At 38.6% G+C, this 19,984-nt stretch overlaps 1 protein-coding gene across 1 annotated transcript in view; it reads left to right on the top strand.

Moving 5' to 3' along the window:
• LOC306862244 (organic cation/carnitine transporter 2-like) overlaps positions 1-19,377 on the top strand; it is a gene marked incomplete at both ends in the record, with an annotated part of 29,703 nt that extends 10,326 nt beyond the window's left edge. Inside the window, 5 exons of the mRNA XM_079404990.1 lie at positions 303-429; positions 1,165-1,262; positions 12,280-12,494; positions 13,261-13,443; positions 19,241-19,377. Of these exons, the coding sequence (XP_079261116.1) occupies positions 303-429; positions 1,165-1,262; positions 12,280-12,494; positions 13,261-13,443; positions 19,241-19,377 (760 nt within the window). The remainder of the gene's footprint in view (positions 1-302; positions 430-1,164; positions 1,263-12,279; positions 12,495-13,260; positions 13,444-19,240) is intronic.
• Between the last annotated feature and the right edge of the window lie 607 nt (positions 19,378-19,984).

Below are 19,984 nucleotides of genomic sequence, written 5' to 3'. Positions count from 1 at the left end.
TCTCATAAAAGCCTCTATATGGGTGTTGCAGGTTTGAGTTTTTGACTTTGCCAATTCTTTTCCTCTCCTCTCTCAGTAATTTTATTTTGAACTCCACTATTTCTGTAAAATAAAGAGGCAATAATTACATTATTCATTTAGCTGAAATATATTCATTTAGGGACTTACAAATGAGTAACATCATAAGAAATGTATTATTAGACGCAACATGAATAGCATTCAAAGTCATATTGAATGATTCCATTTTAACAGCTCATTTTCATCATTGAAATGAATAATTTATGAGTAGTTGTTGTTGGTAGGTTTATTCCAGAGTCTCCGCGATGGCTGCTGTCTCAGGGCAGAGTGGACGAGGCTGAGGTCATTCTGAGAAAGGCTGCCCAGATGAATGGGGTTAAGGCCCCGGACGTCATGTTCCCCCTAATTCAGGTGAAATCCACATCTGTCTGTACTTCTCAAATTGACACACGCTCCTTTGAATAGTCTCATTTAGCTCCTCACATGGTTGTCAGAGACAAAAACTCTTGAACATTTCTTATTTTCTGATTAATAAATTCAGTCTAAACTTGATTTACCAATAGATTTACCAAATCTGCTTGATGTTTTTAGTTAAAAGAGTTTAATGCGCTATGAAAACATCCTGTTATTTAGGCTTGTTTCATCCATCTCACACCTGACGCACATGTGCGATGTATACCGTATGTAGGCAACGATGTTAACAAGTTTCATTACTCTGCTGTATGGCATAGCAGAAATGTAGCTGCAAGTAGAGTTTTGGCGCTGAACCTACAATATTTTTACTGCATGTCACAAATGAACTACATGTCTGCTCATCAGCACAGATTTGTGCAATATATAGTTTTATGAAAAACACATTCATATTAGGGGTGTAATGGTTCTGCCAATCTATTGAAATCAGTTTTATACAGTACTTGATAGGTAATATACTGGAAAATGGAACTGTGTTTGCACTTCTAATTTGCAATTCCATTGAATTTGCAGATATCAGGTAAATAATTTTATTTGAGTGTTTTTATGACTACGCATATTTTTTTAGCTGTGGAGATCAGATGGTTTTTGCTTACACTGCTGTGCAGTGTTTTGATTTTTGGAGTTTCCAGTGCTGTGTAATAAAACATGTTTGTTGTGACACGTGCTCTACAGTCGAGAGAAAATGCTGGAAGGTTGCGGAACTACAGTCTCTGTGACCTGCTGAAGTCCACTAACATCCGCTGCATAACCGTCCTGCTGTTCCTGGTCTGGTGAGAGAACCTTCATGTACTCAAGATATTGGCTAGACATTATCCAGTTCAAGACATGGATCACTGCATATAATACAGTTATGGCCAAAACTATTGGCTCCTTTGGTAAATATGATCAAAGAAGGCTCTGAAAATTAATCTGCATTGTTAATCCTTTTGATCTTTTATTTAAAAATATTCACAAAAATCTAACCTTTCATTGGATAATAAGAATTTCAAATGGGGGGAAATATCATTATGAAATAAATGTTTTCTCAAATACACATTAGCCACAATTAACCGCACACTTTTATTCAATACATTTTGAAACCTCCATTTGCCAGTTTAACAGCCCTAAATTTTCTTCTATAATGCTTGATGAGGTTAGAAAACACCTGACAAGAGATCAGAGACCATTCCTTCATCCAGAATCACTCCAGATCTTTTAGATTCCCAGCTCCATGATGGTGCTTCTTCTCTTCAGTTCACCTCACTCATTTTCTACAGGGTTCAGGTCAGAGGACTGGAATGGCCAGCAGAAGCTTGGTTTTGGTCTCAGTGACCCATTTTTGTGATGTTTTTGAGGTTTGTGTTTGGATTATTGTCCGGTTGGAAGATCCAAACATGGCCCATTATAAGATTTCTAATAGAGTTAGTCACTTATTGATTTTTTTGATATCTGTTTAGCCACTCAAACTTTCCTCCTCACCATGCATTAGGACGATATAGACACATGTCCTCTTCCAGGCAGCTTTTTATATTGATTAGAAATTCTTAAAGTGCCCCTATTATGCCATTTTTAAGGTTGCTAATATTGTTTTATGAGTCTCCTAAAACAGGTTTACATGCATCCAAGGTCAAAAAACAGTTTAGTTTTCTCAAAAAAATAGCTTTAATTTGACCTCATTTTTAAATGATTCCTAAACAACTCGTGCAAAGCACTTCAAAGAATCAGTCTCTCTAAGCCCCTCCTTTCCGTGAGCACTCGCTGCTGTGATTGGCCATGGGCGGAAATAATGCAAATGTGTTACTTTGTGACATATAGCCATAACAGAATAAGATTCAAATTCCTAACGACTCGTTTAGGCGATTGCGAGTTGACTCTTTTATTGATCGACAATAACTTTATATATCATTCACTTTTGGCTTCACAACTTTGCAGAAAGTTTATGTTCACGTATTGCTACATAACACACTGCATGAAAGGTAATATTCGAAAAGGCATAATAGGGGCACTTTAATTATTGCCCTGATGGTGGAAATGTGACTTTTCACTGCTCTAGCTCTTTTCTTAAAGCCACTTCACTAAAATATAATTCACTGAAGCTCAATTATATTTTGCTGCACATCAGAAATATATTCTTTGGTTTTTCTCATTGTGATGGAATCTGGGCTGTGTTTTCCCTCCTATTTATATTTATGTGAAACAGGAAGCCATGCCTGGAAACTTTTATGTTCATAATCACCCTGGAGTGCTGAATGGGAATATACTTTAGAAATATTTTACTCATAAGAATTTCTAGGGGTGCCAATAATTGTGTCCAACGTGTATTAGAGAAAAACATTTATTTCATAATGATATTTCCCCCCATTTTAAATTCTTATTATCCACTGAAAGGTTAGATTTTTGTGAATTTTCTAAATAAAAGTTCAAAAGGATTAACAATACAGATTAATTTTCACAGCTTTCTTTGATCATATTTATCAAGGGTGCCGATATTTTTGGCCATGACTGTAAGTAGCCCATTATATCTTCATACTATAGCCGTACAGATTTCTGCATCATTACAGCACATATATGTACAGTAAATGACATTTAGCCATTCAGTAGAACTGAACATATGTAACATATCTGTTTCTGTTTAGTTTCCTTTCTGCCCTTATTTGGTTTTTCCTGTTTTGGTTCTGACCTAGTTTTGTTAATTAGTTATATTCATCACCTGTGTTTGATTCAATTACCTTGTTTCCTCGTTTGTTCCAGCCCCTTTATAAGTCCTCAGTTTCTCTTAAGTCTTCGTCTAGTCTTAAAGTTACGTTTTATGCTGTTAACCTTGCGTCAGCTTCTGTTTCATTTAATAAAGTTATATTTTGTTTTATACTCCTCGTTCTCCTGTCTCCCTGGACAGCAACCGTGACAGAAGACTAGACCAATAACCGAAGACGACATCGACGCTCATAATGCTTGAGCTTGTTCCCGTCGTCTGCGGGGGATCGCGCCGCCGTTCACGGCTCGCCCCTGCCCCTCGTACCTGGGAGAATGGGTCACCGTTCGCGGCGTCCGCTAGTCTGCCGTTCTGGGGAGAACGGGTCGCAATACGCCGCTTCACTAGACCCGCGTCCCAGGGGAATTTTAAATCATCTGCGGCGAAGAGGAAACCGCCGACCTTGGCGTCGAATGTTCCGTCCACGGCGATGAAGATACCGCCGTGCGAGGCGATGAACGTTCCGCCCGCGGCGAAAGTGGTTCCGCTCCCCGCGGCTAAGATGGTTTCGCCACCCACTAAGTGGGTTTCCCCAACACTGAATGGGGGTTTATTGGATGAGGCACTTCCCCGGGAATTCTCGGCTCCCGTCCTCTCCCCAGTACACGCTCACCCACAGTGCCCTCCCGTGCCTGCTCCTCGCAAGTGCCCTCCAGTGCCTGCTCCTCGCAAGTTCCCTCCAGTGCCTGCTCCTCGCAAGTGCCCTCCAGTGCCGGCTCCTCGTAATAGCCCTCCTGAGTTCCCGCTGGTCCCGTCCAGCCCACCTGAGTTCCCGCTGGTCCTGTCCAGCCCACCTGAGTTCCCGCTGGTCCCGTCCAGTCCACCTGAGTTCCCGCTGGTCCCGTCCAGCCCACCTGAGTTCCCGCTGGTCCCGTCCAGCCCACCTGAGTTCCCGCTGGTCCCGTCCAGCCCACCTGAGTTCCCGCTGGTCCCGTCCAGCCCACCTGAGTTACCGCTGGTCCCGTCCAGCCGTCCTGAAGTCCCGCTGGTCCCGTCCAGCCCACCTGAGTTCCCGCTGGTCCCGTCCAGCCCACCTGAGTTCCCGCTGGTCCCGTCCAGCCCACCTGAGTTCCCGCTGGTCCCGTCCAGCCCACCTGAGTTCCCGCTGGTCCCGTCCAGCCGTCCTGAAGTCCCGCTGGTCCCGTCCAGCCCACCTGAGTTCCCGCTGGTCCCGTCCAGCCCTGCGCCTCCCGTGCGCCCTCAAGTGTCTGCGCTGCAAGAGCGCCCTCAAGTGTCTGCGCTGCAAGAGCGCCCTCAAGTGTCTGCGCTGCAAGAGCGCCCTCAAGTGTCTGCGCTGCAAGAGCGCCCTCAAGTGTCTGCGCTGCAAGAACGCCCTCCTGCGTCTCCGCTGGTCCCGTCCAGCTCTCCTTCGTCTCCGCTGGGTCTATCCAGCTTCGCGCTTCCAGAGCGCCCCCAAGTGCCCGCTCCTCCAGAGCGCCCCCAAGCGTCCGCTCCTCCAGAGCTCCCCCAAGCGTCCGCTCCTCCAGAGCGCCCCCAAGAGTCCGCTCCTCCAGAGCGCCCCCAAGAGTCCGCTCCTCCAGAGCGCCCCCAAGAGTCCGCTCCTCCAGAGCGCCCCCAAGAGTCCGCTCCTCCAATGTGGCCCCCAGAGGGGAACTTTCCCAAAGAAATTTTGGGGGGGGGCCATATAGTCTCAGTCTGTGTGGCCAGGCCAAGGGCCAAGGCCACGGAGCACCCCGATCCGCCAAGGCCGCCCAAGGACCCCGATCCGCCAAGGCCGCCCGAGGACCCCGATCCGCCAAGGCCGCCCGAGGACCCCGATCCGCCAAGGCCGCCCGAGGACCCCGATCCGCCAAGGCCGCCCAAGGACCCCGATCCGCCAAGGCCGCCCGAGGATCCAGATCCGCCATGGTCGCCCGAGGCTCCTGATCCGCCATGGTCTCCCAAGGCTCCAGATCCGCCATGGCCTCCCGAATCTCCAGTCCTGCCGTGGCCTCCCAAGGCCCCGGATCCGCCATGGTCTCCCGAATCTCCAGTCCTGCCATGGCCTCCCAAGGCTCCGGATCCACCCTGGTCTCCCAAATCTCCAGTCCTGCCATGGCATCCCAAGGCTCCTGATCCGTCCTGGAGGCTTCCCTGTCATATCCTGGTCCTGCTCCAGCCTCCAGGACGCCCGCCCCCCCTCCCCGATGTTACTGTTACGGTGCGGGACGCACCTTCCGGGAGGGGGAGATACTGTAACATATCTGTTTCTGTTTAGTTTCCTTTCTGCCCTTATTTGGTTTTTCCTGTTTTGGTTCTGACCTAGTTTTGTTAATTAGTTATATTCATCACCTGTGTTTGATTCAATTACCTTGTTTCCTCGTTTGTTCCAGCCCCTTTATAAGTCCTCAGTTTCTCTTAAGTCTTCGTCTAGTCTTAAAGTTACGTTTTATGCTGTTAACCTTGCGTCAGCTTCTGTTTCATTTAATAAAGTTATATTTTGTTTTATACTCCTCGTTCTCCTGTCTCCCTGGACAGCAACCGTGACAACATATGAATATCCAAGCATTAATACATTAATACATCAGCTGCTGATGTTCATGTATGGAGCTTATAATATGACAAAACTATTTGAATTTGAATTGTGTAAATTTTAATTATTGACAAGTGTCATTTAACAAAACCAAGTATTATGTGGCATTTAACATAGTTCTGAATTAGAATTTTTTAAAACTTGAATAATGAACATTTGAAATTGAACACAATTGATTTTTTTATGGCAGTTTTTTTAATAGACATGTATTTTCAAACAGCTGATTTTTTGTTCTGAATTCTTTGACTGAATACTTTGACTGACTAAATATACAGTTATAAAAATATAGCTTCAAGTTTTCAAGATGAAGAAGAAATTCGGATCATCAAATTCAATATTTAAAATTCAAAGCGCAGAAATTCAGATCGTAAAGAAAGTAGGTCAGAGGTCTGTCACGTGTTGGTTTTTTCTGGCAGCTGCCAGATTTCTCGTGGCAGATGCCATGGTTTTTCTCGCTGTTTTTGCTGTTTGCTCGGTAAAAACTACACTGTTCTCAGTGGCGTGCGGTGGTGTTTTTTGTTGTAGTTGTTGTATTATTATTATTATTATTATACATTTTTATGGATCAGCTGCCAGAGTTAGTGCCAAGAGTCACGATCGTTTGTCGCCGTTTATTTTTAAATGAAATATTTGATTATGCATATTATATACCAGCAAGCAGATGCGATCAGAATATGAACCCAATAAGCTAAATTGCTTAAGTATTTTACCATAAAGAACATACACACAGATAAGGAGTGCCCAGCTGCAGTAGCCAATACTGTATATGCACACGCGCTCGCACACACAAACATATTTTTTTATGTATTTAATGTAACACTAGTTATTAACTAGTAGCTTGCATATTACTATATAAGCTGTTTATTAGTACTCATAAAGTACATACTAATGCCGTATTATACGTGACCATATTCTACATCTTACCCTATACCTGAACAGTAGGCTAATTAGGAGTTTGAGGCAAAAGTCATTAGTTAGTTAATAGTGAGAAATGGAGACAAATATATAGGAAGTGTGTAAATATTGTTATATATAGAAATAATCATGAGACCATTGTAATTGAGACACTCAAGTTTTTATAGATTTTTTTATTGATCATTGATTGATTTTTTATGACTTATGATGACTTATTCTTCCTCAAATCTGGCGAAGATTTTGAACTTTGATTTATCAATCATTTCTGTGCAGAACACCTCATAATCTTTTTTTTTCAAAAATACAAAAGTGAAAAATTCCACCGGAGAACTTTCATCATAGTCACCCATCCAGCTCTGCAATTTGCTTTGGCATGCAATTTGTTCCTCCTTTTCCAGTAAAAGGACACTGGGAAATTGTATTTCTCCATCCCAATTTCTATTTCTGCACCAGTCAGCTGCAGTCCTGGCATCTCTCAGAAGGATATCCTGCAATAAATAACAAATATGCTCAAAGTATTTCATGTATGCAAATTCTTCAAACATGTAGACGACATAAAGCTCTTACAACATTAAGAAATAAATCTTTTCTTATAATTTAATGCTGTCTATCAGTTCTTGTGTCATTTATGACCTTAATGGATCTTAATCAAATCATGTTCCTTCAGAATTAATTAATTTAACTGTTATGCATCATTTATCAGGAATCCAACAGATATTTGCCAGATATTTTATATTACAAAAATGTTATTTCATTCATGAATCATGAAGAGATCATGAATCTAGCATAGATCAATGAAAATTGGGACGCTATGTCATCTGGACTAAAGAGGACAAGGACAACCCAAGTTGTTATCAGCGCTCAGTTCAGAAGCCTGCATCTCTGATGGTATGGGGTTGCATGAGTGCGTGTGGCATGGGCAGCTTACACATCTGGAAAGGCACCATCAATGCTGAAAGGTATATCCAAGTTCTAGAACAACATATGCTCCCATCCAGACGTTGTCTCTTTCAGGGAAGACCTTGCATTTTCCAACATGACAATGCCAGGCGAGATACTGCATCAATTACAACATCATGGCTGCGTAGAAGGAGGATCCGGGTACTGAAATGGCCAGCCTGCAGTCCAGATCTTTCACCCATAGAAAACATTTGGCGCATCATAAAGAGGAAGATGCGACAAAGAAGACCTAAGACAGTTGAGCACCTAGAAGCCTGTATTAGACAAGAATGGGACAACATTCCTATTCCTAAACTTGAGCAACTTGTCTCCTCAGTCCCCAGACGTTTGCAGACTGTTATAAAAAGAAGAGGGGATGCCACACAGTGGTAAACATGGCCTTGTCCCAACTTTTTTGAGATGTGTTGATGCCATGAAATTTAAAATAAACTTATTTTTCCCTTAAAATGATACATTTTCTCAGTTTAAACATAAAATATTGAAATTTGAAACTTCCACATCATTGCATTCTGTTTTTATTCACAATTTGTACAGTGTCCCAACTTTTTTGGAATCGGGTTTGTAGTATGCATCATCAATTTTTTTTATAAAAATAAAAGTCCATTCCAATTTCTGTTACCACACCAGTCAGCTGCAGTCCTAGTGTCTCTCACAAAATGTTTTCTTGCTGTGAAAGAAGAAAGTATGGTCAAAATATTTGGTGTATATACAAATGTTACAATTAATGCCTCAAACTTGTAGGCCTAAAGCATTTACAGTACATGACATAAAAGATCTTTTCTAACAATGAATGTTTTCTATAAATATTATAAATACATTACTACAGTTTTTCTTTGTACAATAACAGTAAAAATTATTTGCAACAAAACTTATGAAAATTACACATTGTTTTGCAACAAATAAAACGTTTTTCTACACTCACCATAGTTTAAGCATGCTATTTGTAGTAAAACTGTGGCTATAGCCTACAAATTGTAATACAAAACATTTCATTTCACGGTGATCCCACATTTGCCCATTTTAATTTTTAGCTTTTCAAAAATTCTATACTTAATTGAACTGCCCAATTTCCATTCATCACTTTATTAATTTGCATGCATGAAATCAATGTAAAATAACCTGCAAAAATGTACATAACCTCAAAGCCGCAAGGATCATAATTTAAGATACTGAATTTCTGATGTTTGTGTGTTGTACGGCTTCTGTCATCAGTCGTTGCCTGCCATCAGTCAAGGCAAGGGAGGCAGAGACTCTTTAGAGAAAAAAAAAATGGATGAGAAAACTATCGATATTACAAAACAATCAATGCAAGTATTACAAAATATGACATTAAAATGGTAAAAGTCACTAGTATGTATAAAGTAATTGTCCAACAGCGACACCCGCTGGTAAAGTTAAAAAGAACAGCTGAACATCAGTTGACAAAAAAAATGTTTGTATTGTTACTACTTTTGTTATTATTTTGGAATAAATGTAAAATACGTAAAAACGCTAACTTGATGATATTTATTGGTTTTGATAAACAGAATATTACACAGTGTAAAAATACAAAATATAATTGTATTTGGCCTTTTTAGTGTAATGTTTATTTAAGGGAAATGTGACAACATATACACATACACGAAGCCGGAGGGCTTAGAAAGTGCAAGACAGACTCATATTGAAGTAATAACTTACAAAGTACCAGGAAATCCCTAATATGGACAAAAGCATCCAGCTATCACTGTATGATCGAATAAAAGGCAGAAACCTTTGGAAACATGAAGGCATTAAACACACGATTGCGACCATATATGGTTTATTTGTACTTTTTTTCAATCATCTCCAGGTGATTTTATGGTAAATTACCAGGTAAGTTTATGAATAATTCAGTGCTACCTGACATAGCATTTATTACAGTACAAAAACTATTGTCTTATATTTGATAAAAATGAATAAAAAAAAGTGTTTGTAGTACATTAACAAATCATTTATTGGTTATTGTCCAACAGTGTATCTGATTTCTAAGCCAATTAAAAGACATAAGAGAAAAAAATAAAGTTTCATATATTCTTATAAACAGTATCCTATATATATATATATATATATATATATATATATATATATATATATATATATAAAATAACATTTTTGTCCCACTCACTTCTGAAATGTTGGCTACGCACCTGTGTATAGTATACATGTGCATATATACTGTCTATACAGCTAAGCACTCCTTATGTGTTCTTTATGGGAAAATGCTGTTTAGCTTATTGGGTTCATATTCTGATCGCATCTGCTTGCTGGTATATAATATGCATAATCAAATCTTTCATTTAAAAATAAACGGCGACAAACGATCGTGACTCTTGGCACTAACTCTGGCAGCTGATCCATAAAAATGTATAATAGTAATAATACAACAACTACAACAAAAAACACCACCGCACGCCACTGAGAACAGTGTAGTTTTTACCGAGCAAACAGCAAAAACAGCGAGAAATACCATGGCATCTGCCACGAGAAATCTGGCAGATGCCACGAACTCTGGCAGCTGCCGGTGGCATTTGGCGATGCCACCGGAAGTGGCACTACGACCTGCCACTGCCAGGGAGAGCGCCAGGCCCTGCTGGCATATTAATAATACTAGCATAATTATACAGAACGTTATTTAGGTAAAACTCTACACGAATTGAAAGGGAAATAAGCATATATAACAATAAATATAAAAATATAACCCTAACCAGTTAATATAATAATATAATTATAATATTATTATTAGCCTACAGTTTTATAATAATAATATACAAATATTAAATAAAAAGACACGATCAGTTAACGGATTTAAAAGACTGTGGGATGAAGATTTTTTTTTTTTTATCCATCTCTGATAATCCCAGGTTGCTATGGTCACGCAGGTTTGCTTACACATTAAACTTTTTAATTTTTTTTATTGTTTTATTGCAAATCAAACCATTACAATATTTGAGAATTAACATGGGGCAAATGGACAACATCACATGTAGATATAAGGGCTAAACAAATCAGCATAATATAACATCACCCCCCCCCCCCCCCCCCCAGAAAAAAACCCTTTACAGATACCTTACAACAGATTCAAGAATGTTAAATGTTTTAGAAACCTTTGAATTCAAAGGTTTGGACACATTCTTAAAAGAAGTAAAAAGAGATTTTACATCAGATGAAAACATTCTAAAGTTAGGTTTACAATTTATAGTTCTGGCTTTATGAACGTGCAGAAGACAGAAGACAAAGCAATAATACAGTATGTTCAAGATTGCTGTCTTTAGAATGAAAATCTGACAGGAAAATTATAGATTCTGTCATTTCGATCATTTTGTTACAGCAGAAAGAAATTAACACGGTAACTTCTGACCACATTATACACATTAAACTCGTGGCCACGAGAAATGGATGTTGTTCCCATAGACATAGATAAACGCCCTATTCGACCGCTCCAGGCACGTAGATGATGCTGCCATCTTGGAACGGTATTTTTGACGTCTTTCACTACTGTAGGTTCGCACAGAGCCGTTGAGCCGTTCTATGTATGATTGTGGCATCTTTCGAATATTCAGTGATTACTATGGAGAATGACGTTAAGTATATCGCTACAATATGGCGGACAGTTTACTTATAGCGGCCCATAGAAACAGTCGCTACTGAGGCATCTAGTATATCTATGGTTGTTCCCTCCATATACATACATTTACACTTACATATACATATATATACATATATATATATATGGTGGCCACGACGTATTACCACACTTCCACGGGTTAATATGCTGTGGCCAGGACAAAACTAGCCTAAGTGAACCGAACATATCCCCTCCCGGTCACAGTAAAAGCTTCGTTCGACTTTTCGGAGATCATCTACTCTTCCCTGTGGATGACCTCTGACCTACTGTCTTTACGATCTGAATTTCTGCGCTTTGAATTTTAAATATTTAATTTGATGTTCCAAATTTCTTCTTCATCTTGAAAACTTGAAGCTGTATTTTTTAAAACTAGATATTTGCAGTCAAAGAATTCAGAACAAAAAAGATGCTGTTTGAAAATACGTGTCTATTAAAAAAAACTGCCATAAAAAATTGTGTTAAATTTCAATTGTTCATTATTCAAGTTGAAAAAAATTCAAATTCAGGACTATGTTAAATGCCACATAATATTCGGTTTTGTTAAATGACACTTGTCAATAATTCAAATTTACACAATTCAAATTCAAATAGTTTTGTCATATTATAAGCTCCATATTAATGTTCTCCAGCATGATATGAGATGGTCCAAAAAGTCAGTTTTAATGTCATTGTAGTTTTGATTATAAACAAGGTAGAAAGTTAAATCATTACAATTCATTGTTTAAAAATTTTAAAACCTTTATCCTGAAACTTTTCTATTACTGGGTTCAAATAGGTTTATATTTTGAATCCCAGATTTTTTATGTGGTCTCAGACTCTTTAATGTGTTTTTTATTTGTAAAAGAATATTTAGTGTAACAGACAATATTTTTTCTTGCGATAAGAGATGGTTATTGTTTTTAGTAATTCAGGAAGCAAATACCTAAGGGCAACAATAATATTTTTAATTTCAGCATAATACCCGTATACTAAACCTGCCTCTCACTCTCTTATTTCTTCTTTTAGGTCAGCTGTTTCAATTGGATACTGTGCCTTGTCTCTGAACACGTCCAATCTGCATGGGAACATCTACCTGAACTGCTTCCTATCAGCAGTTGTGGAAGTGCCTGCTCTCATCATGGCTTGGCTGATGCTCCGCTACTGGCCAAGGCGTCTCAGCTTGTCTTCCACCCTGTCATTAGGAGGACTGGTTCTTCTCTTCATACACCTCATTCCACAACGTGAGAAATAGCCTTTTCTTTAACTGCAATATTGTATGGCAACATTTATTAAAATGTACTAACAAATATATTAAAATTAATAATATTAAAATATTTGGGATTAAAATATTTATATCTAAATGATCTATAGTTTTACGATTTGCCAGTTAATTAAGCAGGTTAATCACATTGCATTGATTTGGGCTGAGAAATTAATCTAAAAGATCATTTGAAGTCATTATTGTGTTAAATGAGAAAAGTATCAAAAAAGTAGCTTTACAGAAATATTTTGATTCACCGTAGAATTAAAGACTTTGGGTTTTGAATGAGCATTAAAGATTTTTTAAAAATTGTTTTCTTTATTATATATATATAAATATATATATATATATATATATATATATATTGTTATTTTATTTTATTTTTTAAATTTGAAATAAAACTATTTAAATATGAAATTGAAAGTGGCAGCAGGTGGCAGTAAGTCACTGTGTTAATGAATGAGTCATTCAGTCAGTCATTCATTCAAATAATGCATTCAAATGGCTGATTCATTCAAAAACAAAGCAAATTACTCTCTGTATGAATGGCTCACTGAATTATTGACGGTGGATTTGTTCAAAACCAATGATTCATTCAGATTTAATTGTTCACTTTTGATCATGATTCACCATTTCTTGGTTTTCTGAAGAACTTTGACATGTCCAACAATGTGATCATAAGGATTCATCTGTCTAATGATTTTGCTCAACTTAGAATGGAATGTTTTGTCTCTATTAAATTACAGATATGAGTTCTGTTGCCATTTCACTGGTGATGCTGGGGAAGTTTGGTCTGTCTGCAGCATTCGCAATCGTGTACCCTGCTACTGCGGAGCTTTACCCCACTGTACTGAGGAACACAGCTTTAGGAGCCTGCTCAATGGCGTCCAGAGTCGGCAGCATATCGGCACCATATTTCAACTACTTAGGTCATTAAACTCTAGTCTGTACAATCTTTCTAATCTCCCAAATTCTGCATTAGAACTGCACTGTCTAGTTCCTCAAGTAAGGAAAAATTTGAAAAATCCTTTGTCCCACAGAATCCCATTCACAGAAGCAAGTTTTAGGAATTTTCATCTACATCATACCTTCTTCAAATTTTATTCACACAGTTTCCAGGGATTTATTTTGTACCAGGGATGGACTGGCCATAGGGAGCGTCTGAACCTTTTCTGGTCAATCTGTGCGCCAACAGATTGTCATAACATGGGAAAAATTTAAAACATAACTGATCTCTCCTATACATATATAAGCTATAATTCCAGCACTGCTGTTTGCTTCAGAACTGTGTAAAATATTCCAGAAGTGAAGGTTTATTTCACCTGAAAATGAAGAAGGAAAAAGAGGAAATCAATAACTTTTGTAGCTTTAAATATTATCTGTTTTAAGATCTCTTAAATTAGAAGCTATTTAAAGTAGTCTAATAAATGTTAAAATTGATAGCTCTTGTGATGTTGAATGGCTATAGTCAGTGGTTAAATATTAGGGGCAAAAAACAATTTCCTAGAGACATCAGCAGTATGGTGTCAGTGATACTGTCTTTCAGTCATAAAAAAAGATGCCATTATACAAATATTTAAAAAATACTGTCTTTATGTTGTTTCTACATTAATTTGAAGATTGAATGTGAAATTATTGCAATGTAAAAGTATTTTTTTTAACTTTAATGTTCGGCGGGATTAATTGCCATTAATCATTAAATAAAAATAGTTAAATAGTTATTTTTTAATCGATTGACAGCACTAATATATATATATATATATATATATATATATATATATATTTAGGGCTGTCAATGTCAACGTGTTAACGCATGCGATTAATCTAAAAATCTTAATGCATTAATATTTTTTTAACGCAAATTAATCGTTTGATAAGATTTGACCCCGACTTCTTGCCGTCATCGCAGCACAAATCATTGATTATGTGATAAGGATGGCAGTGTTGCCAGGGTCGCGGTTTGCGTAATTGGACTATTTTGAAAATGCAATTGCGGGAAAAATTACAGAGACGTGGGTTGCGGTTTTTTGGGTTACTTTTATAATGTACCGCAGCCGCCCAAAATGTATATAGACAAATAAAAATGAAAATAGATCCTTTTACTAATGTGCATTATACTTGTAATGTATACCTGGCAACTTAAGAACAGAGAGGCGGTTGTAACATAACAAACAACGTGAGTTTCAGCCAGAGCATTAAGGCTTTTACACAGCAGAAATAAACATGACAACAGCCACTATAGATTATATAAAATAATAAACACACGATTATGGTAGGATATGGTTTGTATGTGATTTACTTGAGATTTGGATAGTTTCATAACAATGAATGTTCATCTGAAATGCTCATTTTTACAGCAATAAAAATAGGCCATAAATAGCATGTTTTAACAACAGTAAATGACCAAATTCCACATGTGATCGCAAAAGGAGGTTATTACAAACACTCAATGGTGGTTTAAAGTGAGTTTTTAGTAAAAGTGTACTATTAATCTAATAAATTGTCTTATGTAGCATAATGTTAGCTCTAATGCACCTGCAGAGGTCCAATTCTTCTTGATAATCCATTTTGTCATAATAATTCACGTAAGGTCGCAGGAAAATGTTTTGTTGTATTTATTTAGAAATACTTTTGATAATAGTTGGGTGTAAATGTATACTGGGATTGAAGCGATTTGGCTTGGTAAACGTTTTATTGCCAGTATGATGGCTGAATAAAAACTAAAGAATAATGATAAAAGAATAATAAGAATTATGTCTCATATCTGGCAGAGGTTTGAAAGGTTCTGTTTCCTTAAACTGGTTTGTCATGCATTTCTTTATTTCAGCACATTTACAGGTAAATCATAGTACTTTAAATTTGTGATTAATCGTGATTAATCACAGACCATGACTGTGATTAACGTGATTACATTTTTTAATTGATTGACAGCACTAATATATATATATATACACACACACACACACACACACACACTCCCCTCCAAAAGTATTAGGACAGTGAGGCCAATTCCTTTATTTTTGTTGTAGAGTGAAAATATTTGGGTTTGACATCAAAAGATGAATATCAGACAAGAGATTTACATGCCGGCTTTTATTTCCTGGTATTTACATCTGGATCTGACACACAACTTAGAAGATATCATCTTTTGTTTGAACCCACTCATTTTTCATGTGAGCAAAAGTATTGGAACAGATAGAATTAACATAGATTAAAGTGAAAAAGACTTAATATTTAGTTGCAAATCCTTTGCTTTCAATAACTGCATCAAACCTGTGACCCATTGACATCACCAAACTTTTGCGTTCTTCTTTTGTGATGCTTTTCAGGCTTTCAGCGCAGACTCTTTCAGTTGTTGTTTGTTTTGGGGGGTTACCCCTTCAGTCTCCTCTTTAGCAGGTAAAAGGCATGCTCTATAGGGTTTAAGTCTGGAGATTGACTTGGCCAGTCTAAAACCTTCCACTTCTTGCCCCTGATGAACTCCTTTGTTGTTTTGGCAGTGTGTTTTGGGTCATTATCTTGCTGCATGATGAAGAATCTCCCATTAAGTTTGGTTACATCTTTCTTTAAATTGGCAGACAAAATGTTTCTGTAGACTTCTGAGTTCATTTTGCTGCTGCCATCATGTGTTACATCATCAATGAAGATTAATGAGCCTGTCCCAGAAGAAGCCATGCAAGCCCAAGCCATGACATTACCTCCACTGTGTTTCTCAGATGAGCTTGTGTGTTTGGGATCATGATCCTTTTCTCCAAACTTTAGCCTTTGGTAAAGGTTAATCTTTATCTCATCAGTCCATAAAACTTTGTCCCAGAATTTGTGAGGCTCATCGCTGTACGTTTTGGCAAATTCCAGCCTGTCCTTCCTATTCTTCTTGCTAATGAGTGGTTTGCATCTTCTGGTGTAGCCTCTGTACTTGTGATCATGAAGTGTTCTGGGAACAGTAGATTGTGATACCTTTACTCCTGCCCTCTGGAGGTTGTTGCTGATCTCACTTACAGTTATTTTAGGGTCTTTCCTGACAGCTCTCACAATGTTCCTGTCATCAACTGCAGTTCTTTTCCTTGGTCTACCTGTTCGATGTCTGTTACTTAGTACACCACCAGTGGCTTCTTTCTTCTTCAGGACATTCCAATTGGTTGAAATGGCTATGGCCAATGTGTGTGCAATGCACAATTGCTTGTTTTTCACCCATAGACAGCTCTCTGGTTTTCATGTTGGTTACACCTCTTAACTATAAATGCAGCTTGAACAGGCAAAACCCAAATCTGAAACTGAGCGTAGACATTCAGTGCTAATTATTGTTTGAATAATCATTGTGATATGACACACCTGGGCAACAAAATACACCTGTCAGTCACATGTTCCAATACTTTTGCTCACATGAAAAATGTGTGGTTTCAAACAAAAGGTAATATCTTCTAAGTTGTGTGTCAGATCCAGATGTAAATACCTGGAAATAAAAGCCGGCATGTAAATATCTTGTCTGATATTCATCTTTTGATGTCAAAGCCAAATGTTTTCAGTCTACAGCAAAAATAAATGAATTGGCCTCACTGTCCCAATACTTTTGGAGGGGTGAGTATGTGAACATGGATAGGGATCTAGGGATATGGGTAATAAAGCAGTCCTGTACAGAGGAAAAGGTAAAAGGCTGAGGGCATCTGGGACCAAAGTGGGGAAGCAGCCAGAGAGTTCCAGTGGAGCAGCAGGCAGTAACAAAACTGTGCAAAGCAGAGGGGAGAGCAGTTAAGACACACTAAGCCATCGGGCGTCGGTGAGCTTCTGTAGGGCTAGTTTGTTTGGTGTGTTCCACATGTTAGCTCTCGTTGGGCTCACATCAGTGGCAGTTTGCTCATTCAACATGTTATATTAAAGTTGGGGTCATCGGAGCAAGTGAGAACTATGACTGGATGTTCAGTTTAGCAAACAATTCAGTGCCCACGAATTATAGGAAAGTGATGAAAACGAGCAAATAAATAAAGGCGGCACAGATAGAAGGCTGTTCTTGTTACGGGGCTGACGAGATGTGAGACGTGCGGATCTATATGCAAAGCTTTATTATAAAACATGGTCAGTAAACAGGCAGGGTCAGACAGTGGCAAACAGGTATGGCAAGGGCAAGACAAAGCAATCCGTGGAACAAGCGTGGGTCGACGATCAGCGAACAGTATCCAAAGGGCAAGGCAGAGAGATAATCCAAAAGCGAGAGCAAAAGTCCAAACGGGGAGCGAACAGAGTCCAAACGGTAGAGGCTAAGGGTAAATCCAGTAAACACGGGCAGGGTCAGACACGGCAGGAAAACAAGGCAAGACTAAGACTAGGACTATGACTATGGCTCTGTAAAGTTGCTATCGCTAGCTGAGTGATAAATGCTAACAATACTCGGCGGTGAGCAAGAGCAAGTCCCAAGCTTAAATAGTGAGTGGTGGTGATTGTGAAATGATGATCAGGTGTGGGCGAGATAGTGAACAGCTGTGCATGTCGTCAGTGCAATGGATTGTGGGAAATGGAGTCCAATGTGTTGTGAGTGAAAATAGTCACTGTGGTGAACGGGTGACCTCTAGTGGTGGTTAACCGGGAGAGCATGGACCAGATTCGTGACAGTTCTAATGTTACGTGATCTTATTAAAGTATCCTAATATAAGAATATTTTCACAACAACATGAGCCGCTTAAAATGAAGATAGTTGTCAACATAACTGATATTCAAAATTGTAAACAAGGTGAGAATTCGGCAGTTTTCACTTAAGTTCCTCTCTGCCTGGACATATAAAAAAATGTGGCAGAGGTAAAATTGTAACACTTCATATTTTGAATGTCCTCTTTCAGCTGTAGTTATAAGAAATCATCTCAAACACAAGACCATAAAAATATGAGCTCTCTTTTTAGTTCATGTTACGGGGCGAACAAGACGTGAGACGTGCGGATCCATATGCAAACTTTTACTTATAAACATAGTCAATTCACAGGCAGGATCAAATGATGGCAGACAGGTATGGCATGGGCAAGACACAGAGTAATCCTAGGGCAAGCGTGAGTCGACGATCGGTGAACATTATCCAATAGGGCGAGGCAGAGAGATAATCCAGATACAAGCAAAGATCCAAACGAAGGGCAAACAGAGTCCAAACGGCAAGGCAAAGGGGTTAATCCAGGCGTGGGCAGGAATAAAAACAGAAAAACAGGCTAGGCAAGACTTGGAATGGCTTGGTAGAGTAGCTATCGACAGAGACTGTGACAAATGCTAAACAATACTCCGCAGTGACAGAGAAGAAGTCCAAGGCTTATAAAGCGTGTGTGATTGAGTGATAGTTCTCAGCTGTGAGTGTGATTAGTGTAATCAGCTGTGTGTGTCGTCAGTGCAATGGATGATGGGAAATGGAGTGCAATGTGCTGTGTAGTGTGAAAGTCCATGTGGTGAGCGGGTGACCTCTGGTGGTGAACAAATGGAGGTTCATGGCCAGGATTCGTGACAGTTCCAGTCCATCCCTGATTTGTGCACTAGTTTGGTCATGTCATGTCTCAACAGTAAATTGTGAAATTTCCATAGTTTCTCCAGCTGTTCAGACCAAGAAGCATTTTATAAAAAATCTATCAAATTAGACTACACAGTGACCAATGCTTATCGACATAGATCAAACAATATAATGTTTTAAGTATCATCATTTCTTAAACATGCCTATCAAAACAATTTTTTCAAGTGTTTTTGTTGTTGTTGTTCCAGGAGGCTATTACAGATCTTTGCCATACATTTTAATTGGCAGTCTGAATGTCCTCTCCGGGTTACTCAGTCTTCTGCTTCCAGAGAGTCTTGGATCACCATTACCAGAGACTATCAGTCACATGCAGACAGCTGGGTAAGAGCAGCACCCTCTGCCGTTTTTCTGTAGCATTAGCATTACTCTATGCAATGGCCCCGATTTACTAAACGTTTGGTTACATTGGTTACATTTGGAACAATTACAGCAAACAAAATGTGGGTGTTAAATGTGGTTAATGTGGGTGGGCTTTTGTGCAATTATCCTTAGTAAATCACCCACAGTCCCATTAACTTGCTAGATTGTGTAAGGAAATTAATACTCTTTATATGGGATCTTAGTAAATCAGGTCCAAAGAATATTGGCTCCGTATGAACATTATTAGCAGAATCTGTGTTGTTTTCTCAGTAATCATGATCATTTGATTGTTTAATAGCTCTGACAGTTGGTACACTGCAAAAAAAAAATTTCTTAGTATTTTTTGTCTTGTTTTCTAGTACAATTATCTAAACATTCTTAAATCAAGATACATAAATGACTTAAGATATTAAGTTTTGTTTTCTGAAAAATGCATCAAAAGTTTGGTAATATTTCCTTAAAGCAAGAAAAAAATCTAGCAATGAGGTAAGAGAAATTATCCTGTTTTCCCTTTGAATTAAGATTATTATATCAAGGTGCCATCTATAATTGTCATCTCCCCAACATTGTTA

This window comes from Barbus barbus, assembly GCF_936440315.1.
Source record: "Barbus barbus genome assembly, chromosome: 43".
Lineage (NCBI taxonomy): Eukaryota > Metazoa > Chordata > Actinopteri > Cypriniformes > Cyprinidae > Barbus > Barbus barbus.
Note: the sequence above shows the minus strand (reverse complement) of the source record. Positions and strands in the feature narration are given on the sequence as shown.